This window comes from Spea bombifrons, chromosome 1 (assembly GCF_027358695.1).
Source record: "Spea bombifrons isolate aSpeBom1 chromosome 1, aSpeBom1.2.pri, whole genome shotgun sequence".
Lineage (NCBI taxonomy): Eukaryota > Metazoa > Chordata > Amphibia > Anura > Pelobatidae > Spea > Spea bombifrons.
The window spans coordinates 66,134,402-66,155,119 of record NC_071087.1 but is presented as its reverse complement, the minus strand read 5'-3'; the positions used below and the strand labels follow the sequence as shown (position 1 = coordinate 66,155,119).

The window sequence follows — 20,718 nt, the reverse complement described above, 5'->3', positions numbered from 1 at the left end:
GTGCCGATCACCGGAAATCCTCTCTTAGTGTATTGGGCCCTAAATGGCAACGGTAGACAATGGCTTCACGTGTCCAAGTAAAATGGCGCCTAGGCGATATGTGTGTATTAGTTTTTTTTTTTTTTACCCTGGTGGTTTCGTGGAAAAAAAAAAAAGGAACGCGTTTATTAATTAGGGAGACATTGATATGGTGTATCATGTAGCACACGTATAGTTGTATCAGCACGTTTACTACAAACCTGGACGCCATACAATTACGACATTAAAATCGCGTGAACTATATTTATAGCGTCTTATGATCCGTAGTTCATTTTGATTTAAGTGAGTTTGACCCTCGATATTTCGTTGTAGTAAAATTTATTTTGGCGGCGTATTTCGACGTGATAAACCCCTGGTGTGTTTTGGCGGGGTGCTTTCAAAGCTAGAAGCGAGGATAAAAATGGCCTAATTCAAGTCAATTCACATTATTTTACGATCAAAACAAAAAGATGAGCGGAGTTTCGTCCCCTCCGGTAAAAAGCCGCAGTAATCAACGCGGCCGCCGAAGCGTCATGGTTGACGTGACGCCTCGTGAAAAAAGCCACACGGCGGACATTACTGTAGGCGCGTATGTGGGCGGTTGTTGGTAGATTAAGCGAGAAATATGGTGCTGTATACTGTGCCCCCTTCTGTGTCTGCCATCCTGTTAGATATTGAGGGAACAACCACCCCAATCACGTTTGTGAAGGTGAGAGGTAAGGGATATGAAAGGGGACTGTTGAAAGATATTTTATTTCTAATGTAATAAAATGTATCATGTATTCTATTCGGACAAGGCAGTGTCGTGTACGATATTCTTTTAACAACAGTATGTATTACGGTATATTGGATTATGGGTTGTCAGGTGGCTAAAATAAATAAGAATAAATGTAATTATAAACGTTTTTGTCTGAGGTATAACTTCTAGATACTGGAAGTCCTGTTGAGAGAAATGTATAATATAATTCAATTTATGATATGTACAAATACAGGACTGTCTAGTTTTAAAGATTGTGCGTGTGATTGCAATATGCATTCACATTTGATTTCCCAATACGCATATATGTCTTATTAAAATGTGCAGGACGGTATTCTTTTCCAGTATGCGCGTTAGAATAGGGTAGTGAGACCCAGCAATTTGCAAATTCTTAGATTCTGCGTAATTTAGACTTTAGGGCTATTATATGCTTATTCTAACTTAATTTAGCAATTTAAATAACTGTGGCTTTCAGTGTTGAAGTGCAAATGTGTGACTTCTTTTGGTCTTTCAAAAGGTCACACATTTCTAATACAAATTTAACTCATCATACAAGCAAATCATGTTAGTAACATGTTCATTCATGTGATTCAAGGAGCCTCAGGGAATCGAACATGCAAATGTATACTTCATACCACAGCGTGTCATTTCAATCTCTAAGCTGCATATGTGATCCAAAATACAAACTGAGTAAGGCCTGCAAATGAGGCACTTGATATGTTTACTCTTAATCACCTTAGCGCTTAAATATGTTACATGATAATGTCTGTTTATGTATAGACCAAAGTGCGTTAGATGACTATGCACTCATGGTACCCTATCTGTATGTTGCAAGTGCTGTATTTCATTATGGGTGAGTGTTACTCTTTTTCCTTTGCCACAACATATCTATTCTGGGTCAGTATTAAGAGGCTTTTACTTTGTTGCCAAGAGAACAGATCTACATTATATTACCAAAAGAATGTGAACACCCTTCTTAATCATTGAGTTTAGGTGATTCAGCCACCACCCCATTGCCAACAGCTGCATAAAATCAAGCTCATAGGCAGCCATCTTCATACACAAACATTGGCAGTAGAATGGGTCATACCGAAGCGCTCAGTGACTTTAATGCCAAGCATCGACATGTTGAACACACCACCACTGGACGCAGTGGTAACGTGTTCTCGGAGAAAGTCTGATGGACAAATCTGGGTTTGATGAAAGCCTGGAGAACGCTATCTATCGGAACACATTGTGCCTACTGTAAAATTTTGTGTGTTGGAAAATTAATGTTCTAAAGGCTAAATCCAGCTCCTGTTACAGAAATAGGTGTTTAAGGCTTTTGTTGTTTGGGGCGTGTTTAGTTCAAGCCAGAATTGCGCTAGCCTGTCTGCTGACTGCTCTTTATTTTCATTCCTTTTAATTATTCCCAGTTGCTTACCCATCATGGAACATATAATCATTGCTGTTATGGTGTTGGTAAACAAGAATGTAATTGTCTTAGATTATCATTCAAAATAACATTGCCATACACATTATTTTGACCATCTCTGGAGACCCTGATTCTATCCGGTGCAGACATTTTATTTTTATAGTAAAGCAGCTGTCTGCACAGACATCTGGAGCCATCAGAAAGCAAAGATCGCCAACCCGCATTGTCATGGAAACACTGGATACAGGCCATACTAAAATATTATGCTCTGATTTTAGAACCTGTTAACTAAAAGTGTTTTATCCTTTCTGTGAAAATATTAATACATTTCATGTATTGAATCAGTTTGCCCAAGTGCATGCCAATTTCCTAAATAAAGCTGGGTTTTTTTATACTCTGCAACTGTCAGACTGCACAGTTATGCTTTTCAGAACCCTGGAAAGTCTTATTACAAATTTATTAGCCCTTCCTTTGGCATCATGCATACCTCCTCTGTGTCCCTATTTAGGACTATTTGCCCTAATTTTTCTTCATCCTGATGTCTCTTTTTTTCTATTATCTTAAAATGTTTGGTGGGTGAGTACATCCCTGTGTTTTACAGCACTCAAAGTTACAATAATGTGTATAGAGACAGAAGACATTGTGTTGATACATTTTATAAATTGCATAAATAAAGTACATTTCTTCTTTTTTTTGCTGTCTTTGTAAATCCCTGCCCCCAAACACACCAGGAAAAATGTGCTCCTCCTTGAGCTCCGTGCACCTGAATAATGATTTCCTACTCTACACTTATGTTAGTGCATAATAAAGGCATGTATCCGTGTTTAACCATATATCTATTTTACTCCTTTTTTGCCCTGGCATTATTAGTTATTTGGAAAGGGATCACATTGGGGTATAATCCATCCATTTCATATATAGAATATACAGAATATCCATGGAATATTTATATAGAATATCCATGGAATAGGATGACCCTAGGTCTTGTACATTTGTGATATTATTCCTTGTGTAATGCATCACATTACAATAATGCACTTCTGTTCTTTCCATAGGATGTTCTTTTTCCTTTCATAAAGGACAATGTTAAAGATTATCTTCGGGACCACTGGGAGGAGGAACAGTGCCAGGAGGACGTGAGACAGCTTAGAAAGCAGGTTGGATGTTAATCAATACAAGCTTCCCGTTCTCAGCGCATCACATCACAGCAATCTTTTGTTAAAGAACGCTTTACTTTTAACACATTCAAATGTTTTCCTTAGTTTCTATGTTCATCCTAAACTATGCATAATAATACCTTCTTGTCAAACGCGCTTAATTAATAAACATTCATATTTTAAACCTCGCCTACAATCCTTCTTGCACCCCCCCCATGAGTACAGTAAATGCCTCATCCATTTCCCATAGCATTCTCATCCCATCCCCCAACCCTTTTTAAATATTCTCTCCATCCTCCCCCCAACCCAGCTGCTGCCTTGAATGAAGATGGAATTCATTGTACAAGACTTGGCCCTCCCTGACCTGCTGTGCGTCTGTTACAGCCCCGTCACACAGCTATAAATGAAGTAATGGTATATTACAGTACGGATTCCCAAGGCCTACCTATTAGTAAGGATAACATGGTCAATGAAACATAAGGGACATTTAATGGATGGACCTTTGGGTCGACAAATTTGCTTTGGATCTAGGAGCAGCTTTTTTATTCCCTAATCATGTTTTTATTTTCATACATTACCCCCTGGTCTGCAGTTAATGGATGTTTATTGGGGCAATACGGCATAAAAGGCACCACCTAGTACAGTACCGCTCTTTACCCCGTCAGACTCAATCTTGGATGTTTAACCTTTATTCCTCTTTTGTGTTTTGGTGTGCCTGCCAAAAGTTAAATTATTTCAAGGTTTCATATTAAACGTTTTCAACGTTTTGGCTAGAGATCTTTCTCAGGTATTTATAGAACCTACTGTGGACCAAAGAACCCATGTTTTTTTTTCCTTCAAATAAGAACAATTATTAATTCATTTATTCATACTTTTTTTCAGCTCTGCGTTGTTTCCCATATAGCACCCAACACTCTTTATCAGAAAGTTATTAAAGATAAGACCGGAAGCTAAATCTCAGTGAACCCAAATGGCTAGGAAGACATTTCTCTAATATTTACCAACACATGTGCACAAAATAATGAATGAAAATGCTGGTGCTTTTATCTGCTCTGTTTGCAGATCCCTGCTTCATCCATTATAGATTGGGGCATGTATCGGTTACATCATACGTTCATGTGCGCACTCTGACGCTATATGCTGACATACACCACACCGTTCACCCTAATTATACACATGCACTCTCTTTCCAACACTCCCACACGTACTGGCTAACACTATACATATAGAAAATACTGAATACAGTAGACTATATTTACACACTCACAGACTTACTCCAGCACTATACATATACACACACAAACACCCTGACTCTGGCACTATAGTATACAAACGCTGACTCTGAAACTACAGTATACAGCCGCTGCTTATCTTTGTGAATCCGGCTTTTTTGCAGGGTGCAGTGAAATGAGTGCCGGGTTCATGACGGTAGCCCTGGCAAGTTTTTACCCCCCTTTCCTGCAAAACCCTGGGCTCCAGGAACTTGTTTCTAGTCACCATGACAACCTGGCGTCTGGGGATTTTTTAGCTTTGCTCTAATGCATTTAAGCTAGCCTACATTGTTACCCGCTTTATTCCAATTGTTTTTTCACCGTTTAAGAATATGAATGGAATTTACATTCCAAATACAAAACAGACAGACACACAATTGATGTGCTAAAAATGTACCAAATCTATCAACATACCAGCCACTAAATTCTTGGCTGATTGCCAATGAAGGATGGCAGAAGGAATAATACGCTTAAGTAAATTACGTTGTTAAATGTGTGAAACCCTCTATCCAGTGTTATGTGGTATACAGTGTTTAATAATACAAATACAGCAATGCGTAAAATATAACGAATACAGCTACAAAGTTAATAAATACCTGACCCAACTCCCCATATTGTTGTGTGTTTTTCTATCCTCGTTTAAAAAAGATACAGTAGGGGATTATGTAAGAGCATTCAGGTGTGTTTGTAAAAGTGGGGCAGTTACTTTGGAATCAAAAAATCCTAGTGATTTTTTTTTTCTTCCAAATCTAGCATCAGATTTGCTCTTTTATACATAATCTTGGGTTTCACAGAGTTCAGGTCTGGCCTTGAGGCACAAACGATAAATGATAGAGCCAAATAAATTTCCATTAGTAATCCCCCTTTTCCAATGTTGTGGCTAAATATGATATGAATAAGCAAACCTCAAAGTGCTAAATATTTTTTTTTGGTATTTATCCAAATTAATATACAGTTGTGTGGTCTTAATGTGGTTCAACAGCAGAAAGAGAAGCCAAATCATAATCTGCCTGAATGGTCGCCTCTGTATCCTTCTGCTTATGTACAAGCGCTTGCTCCTGAGCACCTTGTCAGGGACCGGGTCAGCTTTGGTGCTATGGCTAGCTTCCCCACATCTACCAGCACAACCTAACTGCAACAATGTTATTGTAAATCTATGTATAGCATATTTGTGTACCACATAGTTGATTTCCTAATTCTTAATCTGTTCTTTTTTCCCTCCCTCGTTTTAATTGTGAAGGCTCAGACGGATTCCCACCTTGAGGGACATGTACCTATCCCTTGCTTGTCAGAGAATCAAGCAGACACAGATAGAGTAATACAAGGAGTAGTTCATAATGTTCATTGGCAGATGTCCATGGACCGTAAAACAACTGCCCTCAAGCAGCTGCAGGGTCACATGTGGAGGTCAGCTTATGTCACAGGACAAGTGAAAGGAGAGTAAGTATTTTGAATACACTTAAAATTGGAAACACTTTATTATTTATTATTATTATATTTTATTTATATAGCGCCAACATGTAATGTAATGTTCTCACTCATTCGGTGTACACACAAGTTATATATCGTTTTTTTCAGGACAAGAAGGGCTTTCTTCAGATACCATTTTTTGATCATATCTAATTTCCTATAAAAAAAAATATGGAAAAAAAACATACTTTTACGCGAAAAATATTTTACTCATCCAAAAAAGCTAATGAAAAAACCTGCTAAATAGATTCTACTATTTTGTACTGAGTTTAGACATACCCAATGTTTTTATGTTTTTTTGCTTTTTTCTGCAAGTTATTGGGCAATAAGTACACCTCAAGGTATTTCAAATGCTGGTATTTTAACCCTTTCCATGCACTATTTCTACTACTACACTTTGTCAAACTTTTTGGTAGTAATTTATTTTGTGTGGTTTTTTTTTGTTGTTTGTTTGTTTTAATCACTAAAATTGCGCTTCAGGTATAGATTTACAGCTCCTGGTATACGTCCCTTTCACACAAGACCCCAATATGTGTTCAGCAGTATCTCCCGAGTACAGTGATACCCCCCATACATTGGTTTGTTGGGTTGTTTGGGAGGTAAAATGCCACATTTAGGAAGTGCGCATTGTTTTACTTGGAACTTTTACATTTGGTCCTACTGCCCCCATGTCCTAATAGGGCCATCTTTGAAGCCGGCTAATTCAGTTTACCCCATCAAACCATATATTTTTGAAAACTAGACACCCCAAGGTATTTCAAATGCTAGTATTTTAACCCTTTCCATGCATGAGATTCTACCACCAGCCTTTGCCAAAGTTTCCCCCCCCACACACAAATTGTACTATGGGTATACATTTATAACTCCAGGTATACATCACTATAAAATAACACCCCAATGTGTGTTCAGCAACATCTCCTGCGTACAGTGATACCACCCATGCAGGGGCGTGGGCCGGACGGACGACCGGCAGACAGGCATTCAATGCGGCTGCGGCCGCAAAGTTAAAAACTAAGCGGCCGCGAGCAGGATTGAATGCGGCTGTCATGCGTACCTGGCGGGGGGGGGGGCGGTCCGCCCCGGCTGCCGCTCATCTGAGGGGTGCCACCATGCATGATAGGAGTGTGATTGCTGTTATACATTTTTTTTTGGTCCAACTTCGGTGTGTTAACACTTTTATTGGACAGAATAATTCAATGACAGTAATAATATATATATATATATATTTATATATATAATTGCAAACCGCAATCACACTCCTATCATGCTAAGTCAGCCAGCACATGCTAGAACCTGGACATGATAGGATTGTGATTGTTGTTATATATATGTGTGTGTGTGTGTGTATATATATATATATATATATATATATATATATGTGTTAATATTATTGTTGTTTTTTTTTGTCTAATTTTGGTGTTACTTTTAATAAAGTATTTTAAAGTTTTTTTTCAGTTTTGGCCAAGTGAATGCTGAATTTTTAGTTTCAGTCCAGAATTTTCATTTCGGTGCATCCCTACTATATACTATGCCAGTCACTAAAGTGGTAAGCCTACACCACATCAATGTTTGGCTTAGTATATAGTGATAGGGGTTGTCAGTGTCTGGCTCAGTGTATAGGCACACATTGACGGTGGTACCGCGTAATCCCTAAGCATATAATATAGAAACATAGAAAGTGACGGCAGATAAGAGCCAGAAGGCCCATCCAGTCTGCCCAACCTCTGAGTACTCTCCTTTAGTACTTGCCCTTATCCTATATCTAGCTTGGCATTATGCCTATCCCATGCTTGCTTAAATGACTTTACTGTATTAACATCTACCACTTCCACTGGGAGGCTATTCCATGCGTCCACTACCCTTTCCGTAAAGTAATATTTTCTGATGTTACCATTAAACCTTTGCCCCTCTAGTTTATGCTTGTGTCCTCTTGTTGCGGTTTTATTTCTTCTTTTAAATAAACTTTCTTCCTTTACTTTGTTGATTCCCTTTAAGTATTTAAATTTTTCTATCATATCCCCCCTGTCCCGTCTTTTTTCCAGGCTATATAGGTTAAGATCCTTTGACCTGTCCTGGTAAGGTTTATTTTGTAATCCATAAACCATTTTAGTAGCCCTTCTCTGCACTTTCTCCAACATATCTATATCCTTCTGGAGATATGGTCTCCAGTACTGTACACAATACTCCAAGTGAGGTCTCACCAGTGATCTGTACAGCGGCATGAGCACTTCCCTCTTCCTACTGCTAATACCTCTCCCTATACAACCAAGCATTCTGCTAGCATTACCTGCTGCTCTACTGCATTGTCTACCTACCTTTAAATCCTCAGAAATAATTACCCCTAAATCCCTTTCCTCACACATTGAGGTTAGGACAGTACCAAATAGTCTATACTCTGCCCTTGGGTTTTTATGCCCCAGGTGCATTACTTTGCATTTATCCACGTTAAATGCCAATTGCCACAGCTCTGACCATTTTTCCAGCTTACCTAGATCGTTTGCCATTTGGCTTCTTCCTCCAGGAACATCAACCCTGTTGCAAATTTTTGTGTCGTCGGCAAATAAACATACCTTTCCATCAACACCATCTGCAATATCACTAATGAAAATATTAAAGAGAATGGGTCCAAGTACAGATCCCTGAGGTATCCCACTGGTAACAAGACCTTGTTCTGAATATACGCCATTGACTATAACCCTCTGTTGTCTGTCACTCAGCCACTCCTTAATCCATTCAACAACATTGGGATCTAAACCCAGAGATTGCAGTTTATTTATAAGTCTTCTATGTGGGACAGTGTCAAAGGCCTTACTGAAATCCAGATACGCAATGTCTACTGCACCACCTTGATCAATTACTTTAGTCACCCAATCAAAAAAATCAATAAGATTTGTTTGGCAAGATCTTCCTGAGGAAAACCCATGTTGTTTTTGATCTTGAAAGCCATGTGACTTCAGATGTTCAACAATCCTTTCCTTTAACATTGTTTCCATTAATTTTCCCACTACAGATGTAAGACTAACTGGCCTGTAGTTGCCCGACTCCTCCCTACTGCCTTTTTTGTGTATAGGCACAACATTCGCTACTTTCCAATCCCCAGGGACAACTCCCGTTACCAATGATTCGTTAAATATATCAGTTAACGGTTTTGCTAGTACACCCCCAAGCTCTTTTAATAACTTGGGGTGTATCCCATCAGGCCCCATCGACTTATTTGTCTTTACCTTAGACAACTGAAGTAAAACCTCCGCCTCGATAAACTCACATATTTCAAATGATTCAGTCTTTTTTCCCAACTGTAATGATAACAAATATGCTGTACCCCTGTCAATGTTTGCCTAACCATAGAAACTATGCAGTTTTAAAGTGTGTGTGTGTAGGGGGGGTGCCACATACAGGGTCTGCCACAGGTGCCAAATACTCTAGGTATGCCCCTGCATCATGCGGCTGTCAGACCCAATGGCCATGCCTCAGCTCCTCTTCCCACGTCTTAAAAGGGGTGTGATGAAGAGCTGAGGCACGCGGTGCGTGCACGCCGGCCACTTTAATTTCATTAGGCGCTGGTGGAGTGACTGCCGCACGACGGCCGCTTTCAATGTCGCTCGCAGCCGCTTTGATGGTGCAATGGGCCAGTTGACTAGACTTGCCCCCCAGGCCTTAGGCTGCCAGCCCTCCTCTGCACCCATGCATGGGTTTGAGTGGTGTTTGCGGTTAAAAGGGCTACATTTGGGAAGTGTGCTCCCCCCCACCACCACCATTTTGGCCAGTCTGTGCCTATGCCCTGTGTTTGTCTTTGTATGTATCCTGTTTAGGAGCAAGGTGACTGTGACTGTGACTCACTAGTGGGTAGTTGTATTATAACTAAAAAACTTTTCGTAGTCTACTACTAACACAGCTTGCCTGATCGCAGTTGCCCCACGTGTAAATGGCTACCAAGTTGTTTTTGGACCATCCCTTACATGATATGATGTCCTGCTGAATGACCAACGCAACCGTATTCTCTACTACTACTGATTTATTTTGCTGATGATGAGTTATTGTTTTTTAAACACTGCAGCAGCAGTCATTATTGAAAATTTGAACTGTAACATTTCTAGTTGATGTTGAAGACAACAAAACTGGTGATGGCACCAGTAGCTGGACTGTGGCAGTTTGTGATGATTCTTATATTTAAAGCAATTTATATAAATGTCAACCGAAAGCAATGGCCCCACGTTTTTGTTTGACTTTATTATGTCAGTGGTATTTTTACTGTGTATACCAGCAGTTTACTTATAGCACATCTTAAAACAGGCAATTTTTATACATAGTGTAAGTATTCTAAAAAAAAAAAAAAAAAAAAAAAAAAAAAAAGGCAGGCCGGGGACACAGAGAAGGTCAGATACAGAAGGAGAACTCCAGGCAGTTAGCATAAGGGAATGAGGCATTATGGGCGATCAGACTCCCTCAGACACTGGTGGGGTGGTGCACATTACTACTGTGCCCGTAAGGAATGAGATGTGACACATAAGAGAATTATCAATATCCTAGCTTGGGCACTGCGCCCTCTCCTCTGACCTTTGTTCCTGTCTGCTTTGTCCTTCGTTCACACTGCTCTGCTGTGTTCCAAAAAAAAAAAAAGAATTGGGGCTCACGTGTCATGCTATTTATGCAACTACATTTGGAAAAGGGCTGTGCATTTTAACACTTGCGCAGGAAGTAGGCAGACATTTTCACCCAATCCTGCTGTCATTTCCTGTTTGATGAAATTAAACATTGTCCTGCCAACAAGTAAAACATTTAGAGTGCTTAAGTGTTGGCTTTTCACCAGATACGTTGATATTTATTGAATGCACTATTTCTAACACTGCTGCTGATTTAATTTTAGTAGATCCATATACCGTATATACCGGTGTATAAGACGACTTTTTAACCCCAGAAAATCTTCTTAAAAGTGGGGGGTCGTCTTATACGCCAGGTACTAACTTAGAAACCCCTGAGAAATGCATCCACCGGGTACTTACCAAGCCGGAGGTTCCCACGAAGCCACCAATCTCTAGGGGAGGGGCGAGTGAAGAAGCCGCCTCCCCTGGGCCGGTCTTCAGGGCCGCGCCGAGGTAGGTGCAAGATCGTGATCTCCCCAACTAGCCCTGATCAGCAGGGCTGGTTGGGGAGATCACGACCTCCCTCTAACTAGCCCGACATTAGGGAGCTCGAGGTCTGGCACTTCAGACCTCGGCTTCCCTGCTCTCTAATCACTACGCGCCGGCTATTGATGGTGGTACATCATAACACCTATCACTATATACTGAGGCACGCACTGACGGTGGTACATCATAACACCTATCACTATATACTGAGGCACAGCACAACATCTATCACTATACATTGAGCCAGACATTGCCAATAATGTAGCATAACCCCTATCACTATATACTAAGCCAAACATTGATGTGGTGTAGGCCTACCGCTTCAGTGTCTGGCTTAATATATAGGGATGCACCGAAATGAAAATTCTGGACCGAAAATTCAGCATTCACTTGACGAAACTGAAAATGACCCCCCCTTTAAAAAAAAAAAAAAAAAAAAAAAAAGAACACTTTATTAAAAATAACACACCAAAATTGGACAAAAAAAACCACAACACTATTAATTATATATATATATATATATATATACAGGGCCGGCCCTATAATGGGGCAGACTGGGGCAATTGCCCCAGGCGGCACTTTAGAAGGGGCGGCACTTTGCCGCCCCAAGCGCTTTTTTTTTTTTTTTTTTTTTTTTTTTGAAGCGGAGGAGAGAGAGGGAGAGGGGCATCGAGTGATTTTCGCTTACCCGCTCGGCGCCCCTCTCTCTCCTCTGCGGCGAGTCTCCCTGTTCGGTCCCGGTGCCGGCTTGTAATGCAGAGCGCCGGAAGTGACGTCAATTTCCGTTTTAAACTTCGCCCCAGGCGGCGTTAAGTCTTCGGCCGGCCCTGTATATATAACAGCAATCACACTCCTATCATGCCCAGGCAGCCAGTTCATGCTGGAACCTGGGCATCATATTAATGTGCTTACAGCCTCCCTATGCCATGCTATCCCCCCCCCACACACTTACACATCCATGCTATCACACACACACACTCATTCACAAACATTAAGCATAAACTACAGCATAACACCCATCACTCTCACACACTTACTAATCCACTCTCACTTAATGTTTTCCTACCTTTCCTCTGTTAGTTACTTTTCCTCCTCCTCTTCGTTCTTCCTCTTGCCTCTTCTTCTGTGTCCTGTCCTTCCGGTGCAGTAAAGACGGTGGGCGTGACATTAGTGCTGTGCGCCGGGATATGACATCAAGTCCCGACGCACAGCATCAGTTGCCGCACGCATCACAAGGGAGCTGGATCGGAAGTCTGCATTAACAGACCTCCCGCTCCCTTGATTTTAAGCCGGTTGGAGGGAGATCTCCCCAACCGAGCTTTCTCCTCCAGCAGCGGACATTACTGTCAGTCTCTGGAGGAGTGCCAGCGTCACCCTGGATGGACTGCCCGTCCCCCCAGCTCCCCGTTAGGTACTGTGGGCACAATTTTAGGACGTGTGCGCTCTCTGGAAAAGTTATGTGCGCGTGCACAAGCGCGCAGCTTAGAGGGAACACTGACGGGCAGCCCTTCTCATCTGCCCCATCATGACAGCTGCTATCTCTGAGGTGACCGGAGAGGTGCGGGCAGCCATCAACTATATTTGAATAAATGTAGATTGTTATACCATACTTAATAAAAATAAGACATCCCCTGAAAATAAGCCATAGTGTGTCTTCTTGAGGAAAAATAAATATGAGACAGTGTCTTATTTTCGGGAAAACACGGTATATAGCCTTTGGATTTATTTCATGTTTTTTTTGAGCACGTTTAATGTGGTTATGACTTCATTTTGTTGTAGGGTATATGGTGATGTTGTTCCTGCTATTCAGAAATGGAGAGAAGCTGGATTGAAAGTGTATATATATTCCTCAGGGAGTATAGAGGCACAGAAACTCTTATTTCAATACTCTATTGAAGGTGACCTGCTTAAGGTGCGTGTTATAAATTCCAGAACTGCTTTGTGTGGTGACATGTCACCTGCAAAACTTGATTGTAAGAAGGTATATGTATTTGAATTGCAAGCAACAACATATCATTTGGTTATTTCTTACCCACTTGTCTATCTCTGGTGGAAGTGAACAGCTTAGACTGAAATAAACCTTTCGTCACAATATACAACATGGGTAACTTCAGGATTGTAAGTTATTTAGTAGTAAAATAAGCCATTTTGTAGTGCAAGTGTATTCATAGAGAAAAACTATGATGGACCCTGCCTCTCTAGGGGGCCCAGATAACCCCTGCAACCACTTTTCTCCTTGTGGCCCTTCAAAATTGTTCATGAAGGGCCCTTCTGTTCCTAAACAATTCTGAATAGGCATGGGGAGACAGGAACGCAGTGGGGTCACACTTCATTACGTCAGGTGACTCTGTGGTGTGCAAGCAGGATACCTAATGGGGGGGCTATGTACACTGATGGCACTGATAAGCTCCTGTGTTGCTTTGGTATAGGTGGGGGGGGGCTATGGGCAATTATCACACAGAGACCCTTTGGTTCCTAGTTACGCCCTGAATTGGAAATGGTAGGAGGTAACTCTAGGTTAAGTTATTCTCGTGTAAGAAAAACAGTAGGCTTTTTTTTTTTTTTTTTTTTTTTGAGAAAACATTTAATTAAGACTCAAGTTGATGGTAGTAGCATAGCAGTTGGAACAGACATCAAATAGGAATAGGACATTAGTATACTGAGCATGTTTCAATAAAGTATAACAGATTTGTAACATCATCCAAATCCCAGATAAAGTGTCCCTACTGACTAAAAAACTTCCTGCCACCGGTTTCCTTTGCCAAGCTCGCCTTAAGCCAGTCCATCCTCATGAGAAACACGAGTATGGACTTGAGCAATGCCAGAGTCGGCGGGGATGTCTGGATCCACTGCTGCAAGATCAACTTCCTTGCAGGCGCCGTCAGAATTCTAAGTTGAGTTCTATTTACTTTATTCTCTGTTGGGATTATTCCCAAAATTGCCAACTCAGGTGTGATACGTCCCAAAGGGAGTTTCAATTGTTTACAAAAGGCAAGCGTAGCCTCCCAAAAAGGTCGAAGACCTTGCCAGAAACAGTGGTATAGATCGGCCTGAGGTGCATTACATTTTATGCACTTTGCATCCCATACTAAAGAGACGTGGGGGGGGGTGGAATAAGCATGATGTGTAATTTTCAATAGTATGTCCGTATAAAGGGCAGTAGGTAACGCCCTACTGGTTGCATAAGCTGCCTCGTAAATATCATCCACCTCCATACACTCAAGCCACCTAGGAGGACCCCCTTCTAAAGCAGGCAAGTATTGTGGCCTCCTCACTATAGAGTAGACCATGGCTGTTGAGCACACACTACTCAAGGAAGACCAAATCAGCTAATCCAGAGGATTCTCCCAATCCTCAGGAGTGAGATAGCGTAGTTGAGCCAAAAATAAAGCTACGGATTTGAAAATAATGAAAGAGGTGCGTCGGCAACTCCGGTTTCACAGCACGGCGGGGAGCAGAGGAGTCCTGGATTTCTGTCAGTCAGGGGGACCCAAGAGGTGCAGAGTGGTCGTTTTCAGCAACTGCTCGGCACCCCTTGGGCCCCCCTGACTGGCAGAACTCCAGGGCCCGGTCGCAGTCGCGACCCCGGTAGTTCCACCACTGATTGTGAGTATGCCACTATCTCCCCAAAGAGTATAAGGGCGTCCAGGTCTAGCCTCTTCAAAGGCTGGGTTACCCGCCCATGTTAGAAATGGGATATGTTGCCACTGAAGGCGGAGACGCAGCCTAGTCACCTTCCTGGCCTCAATTGTGTTAAACAGGAGAGGATTAGCTTTAACAGAGTCAAGGAGCTGGGAGACAGAGGTGTGCAAAGCCCCAGCGAGAGACAATTATCGACAGACGGCCTGTTCTAGACACGGATCCGTATATAGACCATCATGTCTGATCCAATCTACCGCATATCTCATCAATGCCACCAAATTATTATCCCTTGGAGAGGGTATAGTGAGACCCATGGAGGACCTGGGCTGCTGTAGTCGGGACATGCTCAGTCTATAATGCTTTATTTCCCCCCCCCCAGTGATAACATCTATTCTTTGTGTACCCCAATTGTGCCTGTGCCCATTCCAGTTAATAATCTTCTAACAGCAGCTTGGCCTGTGTGAATTCTAATCTGTTGTGTTCCGAAGGGTTGCGGATAGAAGCCTGGAAGTCCTCTGAAACCCCAACATTCAGGGATTCACACTTCTGCTGCCACTCCCTATGGAGTCTCGCCATATAGGAAATTATATGACCCCTTAGTCATTAAAGTTGCCCACCAATATAACATTAGAAAGAGGATAGTTTGACAAAGTCTCCAACAATCTGCCAAAAAAAGTCTTGTTAGGGGCATTAAGGACTTTTTTTAACACAAGAAAATAAAATATGCCTGTGAATTTACACAAGTTAAATGTTATTTTTTGCAGCAATAACACCATGCCTCCTAGGAGGCAGTTACATGTGGTAATGTGCGAATTGCAGCACTGGAGATGCTTTTACTGAATTTCCATTCAGTTTGAATTACAAGAAAATGAAAACAAGCTGTATTCACATGCAGCCCCAGAATCCTAAAAGTTAACTAAATATGTGATGTGCATTAACTTGATATGGGCAGCACACATTTGGAAGGCTCAGTAGAATATAGGAATGAGTTAAGTAGTGTCCATTATAAATGCTACATTAAAAAATAAAATAAACAGGCTTTTGTTTTATCTGTTATCTATGTGGAAAAACTATGTTTTGTGAGTGCAGAGTAAAGGTAAAATATATTTAACAAAATCGCCTAAATTAAGTCAGTTAATACTTATGGTTAGATATATATCACATTTCAAAATTTGACCTGGATAGTAGGACAGGGTTCATTGATAATACAAGCACCAACCTTTTGGTGTAAGTGTTCTTTTAGTAAATTATAGAGCATGCATAGTAGTTAAAGAAGTATTACATATGTGTCATAATAACCTGAATGTAAAAATGGAACAAAATAAACCATATGTAACTTATGGAATACATTATAACAATAAAATATATAGTATTACCTCTTTCCATATACCACCTAATGTTGCTCTGGGTCCAAATAAATGTGTTTGGCAGTGATACTGATAAGAGTATTTTTTCACAGACTTAAAATATCTAGATTTCATTGTAGTTTTATCTTTTTTAGTTGTTTGATGGCAATTTTGATACCACTATTGGACACAAGATAGAAAGTGAGAGTTACCAAAATATTGCAAGAAGTATAAAGTGCTCTGCTGAGAACATTCTATTTCTGACAGATGTAACTAAAGGTATGTTACATAATTATTTGGGCATTTTACCTTTATGTTAACTATAACATGTTTAGATATTGGTGGGAATGCTTTGTGTGAATGTGTGCATGGGGTTTCATTAGACACTCGTGCTTGGGGTGTCTGGTGATAAGTATAGAGCCCATGCACACCTTCTGGACTCACCTTTCTCTTATAGCAACGCTATCTCAAGGTTCAAGAAGAGAGCCACAATTCACTTTGCACTGCAGGAACACCAGCAGCACTGCACGAATGGATACACGCATCCAGCAGGATGCAATGGGACCAAATTTCTCTAGCAATTGCACCAGTTTGATCCTTCAGAGTAAGGAAGGTCATATGGCAGCAGCAGCAGTAGTAGCAAGGCACTGGAAGTGGTTAGACGCTGGCAAATATCCAGCACAACCGTACAGGACACTGATTTTCCCCCACAATTAGAAATATATTTATCCCTCAGGAAGGGAATTGAGCTGCAGCAGCAGAGGCAGAGTAGGGCACAGGACAGGCATTGGCAGACAGACTAACCCCCCCCATATTAGAAACAATACAGAATTTATACACCAGATTAAGGAAGGGGATTGAGGCACATAGGACAGGCCAAGCAGTGGCATACAGACCCCCTCCATATTTCAAAAGAAAATTGATCCCCAAAAGCAAGAAAGATGAGACAGGACCAGTAGCCGTATTAGGGCACTGGGCCTGGGCAGGCAGGCACTGACACATGATGGATACATGCAGCGTCTTGGAGCAGGACTGAATTTCTGCAATATTATAGAAATTTAAAAAAACGATCCCTCAGCGTAAAGGAGGCAAAGCAGCAGCACTAGAGCCTCACTCACAGTGAATATTGAGTGCTGCCAGTGCTTACTGTAGTGGTAGGACCAAGGTCGGTTGTGGTTACACTGGTAACATAGTAACATAGTTCATAAGGTTGAAAAAAGACCAAAGTCCATCAAGTTCAACCTGTATACCTATTGTGTCCCTACTGTGTTGATCCAGAGGAAGGCAAAAACCCTTATGAAGCAGATGCCAATTGCCCCATACCAGGGGGAAAATTCCTTCCCGACTCCAAATATGGCAATCAGAATAAATCCCTGGATCAACGTTCTGTCCCTATTAATATAATATCCATAACTTGTAATATTATTGCTTTCAAGAAACACATCCAGGCTCCTTTGAACTCTTTTATTGAGTTTACCATTACCACTTCCTCTGGCAGAGAGTTCCATAGTCTCACCGCTCTTACTGTAAAGAACCCCCGTCTGTGCTGGTGTAGAAACCTCTTTCCTCTAGCCGTAGAGGATGTACCCTTGTTATAGATACAGTCCTGGGTATAAATAGGTCCTGGGAGTGATCTCTGTACTGCCCCCTTATATATTTATACATAGTTATTAGTAGTGGTTTTATTCTGTACTTCATCATATAAAATAGCTTGCAAGCCATATCTTTGCCCTGGATCCTACCAAGTCACAGGCGCAATACCCTTCAGTGAGTCCTTGGCTGTAACTAAAACCTTGCCTTATTAAGTAGGTGGGGGTGAACAAAGATTTTAGTACTAATAGATCGAGTATGTTCGGTACTGCTGCTAAATGTTAGTTCAAATTCTGACTCTGAGCAAGAAAGCTTCTGCCTACTTGGGACTGGTTTACCAGGAGTCACTTGACCACTATTTTCTCTTACATGCCAGCTCCGCCCAACACAGGAAAACTGTAATCACGCCTCCAAGTGTTTTTTTTTTTTTGTTTTTTTTTGTTTGTTTTTTCCCTCGCTGGTAAAAATGAAAAGAAAAAGAAAATCTATACCCCTATTCAGGAATTTCACATAGGTAAATGCCAGATTTTGGCACCAATATTTATTATTTAGCAATTTAATTAAATATAACAAAATTATTTTGTGTTGCCCACTAATTTAGAGGTTTGGCTGGTAGGGTTAATGGGCAACTCTTTTAAACGAGTAGTCAGGAACAGGTTTAAAACAAAGCCCTGGTTTAATGCACAATATTAATTTATCAATGGAGAGTAATATCTAATAATTTGTGTTCAAAAATTTGACTAAACTCTGCATAAGAACAGAACAGTATTTAATAAACAACCAAAACACCCTGCGTGCAGGCACATTCCTAATATTTGTTAGTATTTTTTTGTGGTGACCAAAGCTAAACAAAATTAGGAAAAATTGTCTGATGCAGTCTCTGTAAGTGGTGTATATCAATTATATATGTACACTACAGTAGTACATGACTGCTTTTGCAATCTACACCATGCCACTAAATTTGTTGCACTAGAATAAACTGTTTGTTTATGAACTTGCAGTATTGCATATGAAAATAAGCATCAATCTCTGCCTCTGCTAAGGTAACTGTTACTGTCTCACACTCCAACTCTCATCAGTCTAACTGCTGCTACTGACAGGTTATCGTGGCGTTGGCACAATTATGTCTCTAATGCTTGTCCCTTCCCCTTGTAAATCCTGATTGACCAGAGTGGGGAAAAAAGGCAAACTCCCACAGGTTGTTGGAGACATCAATGAAAACACCTCCTTCTACCTCCTACATACCAGTACAGTCCCTTCCCATTTTTCATCATGAAGGAGCCATAATAGGACAAAAACGGCTACACGCGTCCTACTGAAATTTCGGTACTTTTGCACTTAGTTTTAAGCAGTTTTGTCAGGGATCACCCTCATTATATACCCTCACCCGCATGTATGTATGTATGTGTAGAGTTGCCCCTTGCCAATATCACACCCACCCCATAATTCATATGTCATTTCCCCCAATCACCATCTTCATACCTTCTACCATCATCATCATTTTCCTCCCCAGTATCATTGCCATCCCCTATCAGTATTACCCCAAAATCATCCCCCTCCATCTCTATACTTGGCACGCCTGCTTCAAATTTTTAAATAACATTTGGTATGGCACATTACAACACCTCAACCTTGACATTGTTCCTCAAAAGAAAGAAAAAATGAAAATAACTGCTGATTGCCACTAGTGTTAATCTGTATTAATTTGTATCCGTTTTGACATATCATACATACCACTAGGAGGCACCAGCTAAAGCGGGAAGGAGCTTGAATCATAAGGTCACAGATAGTTGTTTTTTTGTGTGTGTGTAATGCAGTACATACATAATATGTATATTACTCAGTTCTATGTTTTAAAAATATTGCGTATACACTTAATTTTCTTTTCTTCTTGCAGAGGCAAAAGCTGCCAATGAAGCAGGTGTGCACGTGGCAGTAGTAGTAAGACCTGGGAATGCTGCATTGACAGATGAGGAAAAATCTAGCTATCACCTTATCACGTCCTTTAAGGAGATTGCCCTTTCCATCAGGCGGTAATCCCAAGAGATATGTTGCAATCCAGAATAGTGTTTGGAGATCGGAGGCTATCTTGTAGAATAAAATTATCAAAAATAAGGATTCTGTGGGTTTCATTTTTCAAATCTATGATTTTAATAAAGAAAAGCATCATGTTTTAATAATCTTCCTATTCAGTGTTCTACATTTACAAAATAGAGGAAACATTAACCCCTGCTGATATCAATAGAGGCATTCAGCAACACAAACCCCCTACTTCGATCGCCTTGTAATTGCTCCGAAGAGCAACCACAAGCCCCATCAGTGAATGGCATTGCTGCTGCTCGCAAGATGGTGGCGCCAACTTTCAACTATGAATGAGTTCACAGAGGGTGTATCCAGACCCTCCTGAGAACTCTGGCTCCTCTTGCAGGATGAATACAGGTACTGCATCCAACCATGCAAGTCAATGGAGCCCAGCTTTCTAATCACATTGTGATTAGTAAAATACATTTTAGAAAATAATTTTAAAAAAAGTGGTAACATGTAAAAATAATTTTTCACTGTTGCGACCATCAGGAGAACCTTCCAGTTAACAAAAAAAAGTAAAATAAATATATACATAATATAATTTAAATATAATTTTATATATAATATAAAATAAATTTTTATGAGCAAGTCCTAAATTTAGCGCTATATGTTCAAACAATTTCCGCATGGAAAAAGTTAAAATACTGGCATGACAAATGCCCATGCGGTGTCTGCTTTCGAAAAATGTATGATTTGATGGGATAAATTGAATTGGCCGGCTTCAACGATGTCCCAATTAACACAGAGGGAAGAATGACCACATGTAAAATTTCCAATTTCATAAATGCACACATCCCAAATGTGGCCTTTTAGCCCCCAAACAGTCAGGCAAACCCATG

The 20,718-nt window shown here is 40.7% G+C and overlaps 1 protein-coding gene across 2 annotated transcripts; it reads left to right on the top strand.

The window, feature by feature from the left end:
* The first annotated feature begins 44 nt into the window (after positions 1 to 44).
* On the top strand, positions 45 to 19,909 carry ENOPH1 (enolase-phosphatase 1). 2 transcript variants are annotated; one of them, XM_053463087.1, is made up of 6 exons: positions 45 to 100; positions 3,245 to 3,346; positions 5,858 to 6,057; positions 12,996 to 13,128; positions 16,360 to 16,483; positions 19,692 to 19,909. In XM_053463087.1, exons 1-6 carry the CDS (start codon positions 83 to 85, stop codon positions 19,829 to 19,831), a joined length of 717 nt encoding a protein of 238 aa, XP_053319062.1. In that variant the 5' UTR covers positions 45 to 82; the 3' UTR covers positions 19,832 to 19,909. The 2 variants fall into 2 exon arrangements, with proteins under 2 accessions (XP_053319062.1, XP_053319054.1); XM_053463079.1 differs by lacking the exon at positions 45 to 100 and adding an exon at positions 571 to 727.
* Positions 19,910 to 20,718: the final 809 nt, after the last annotated feature.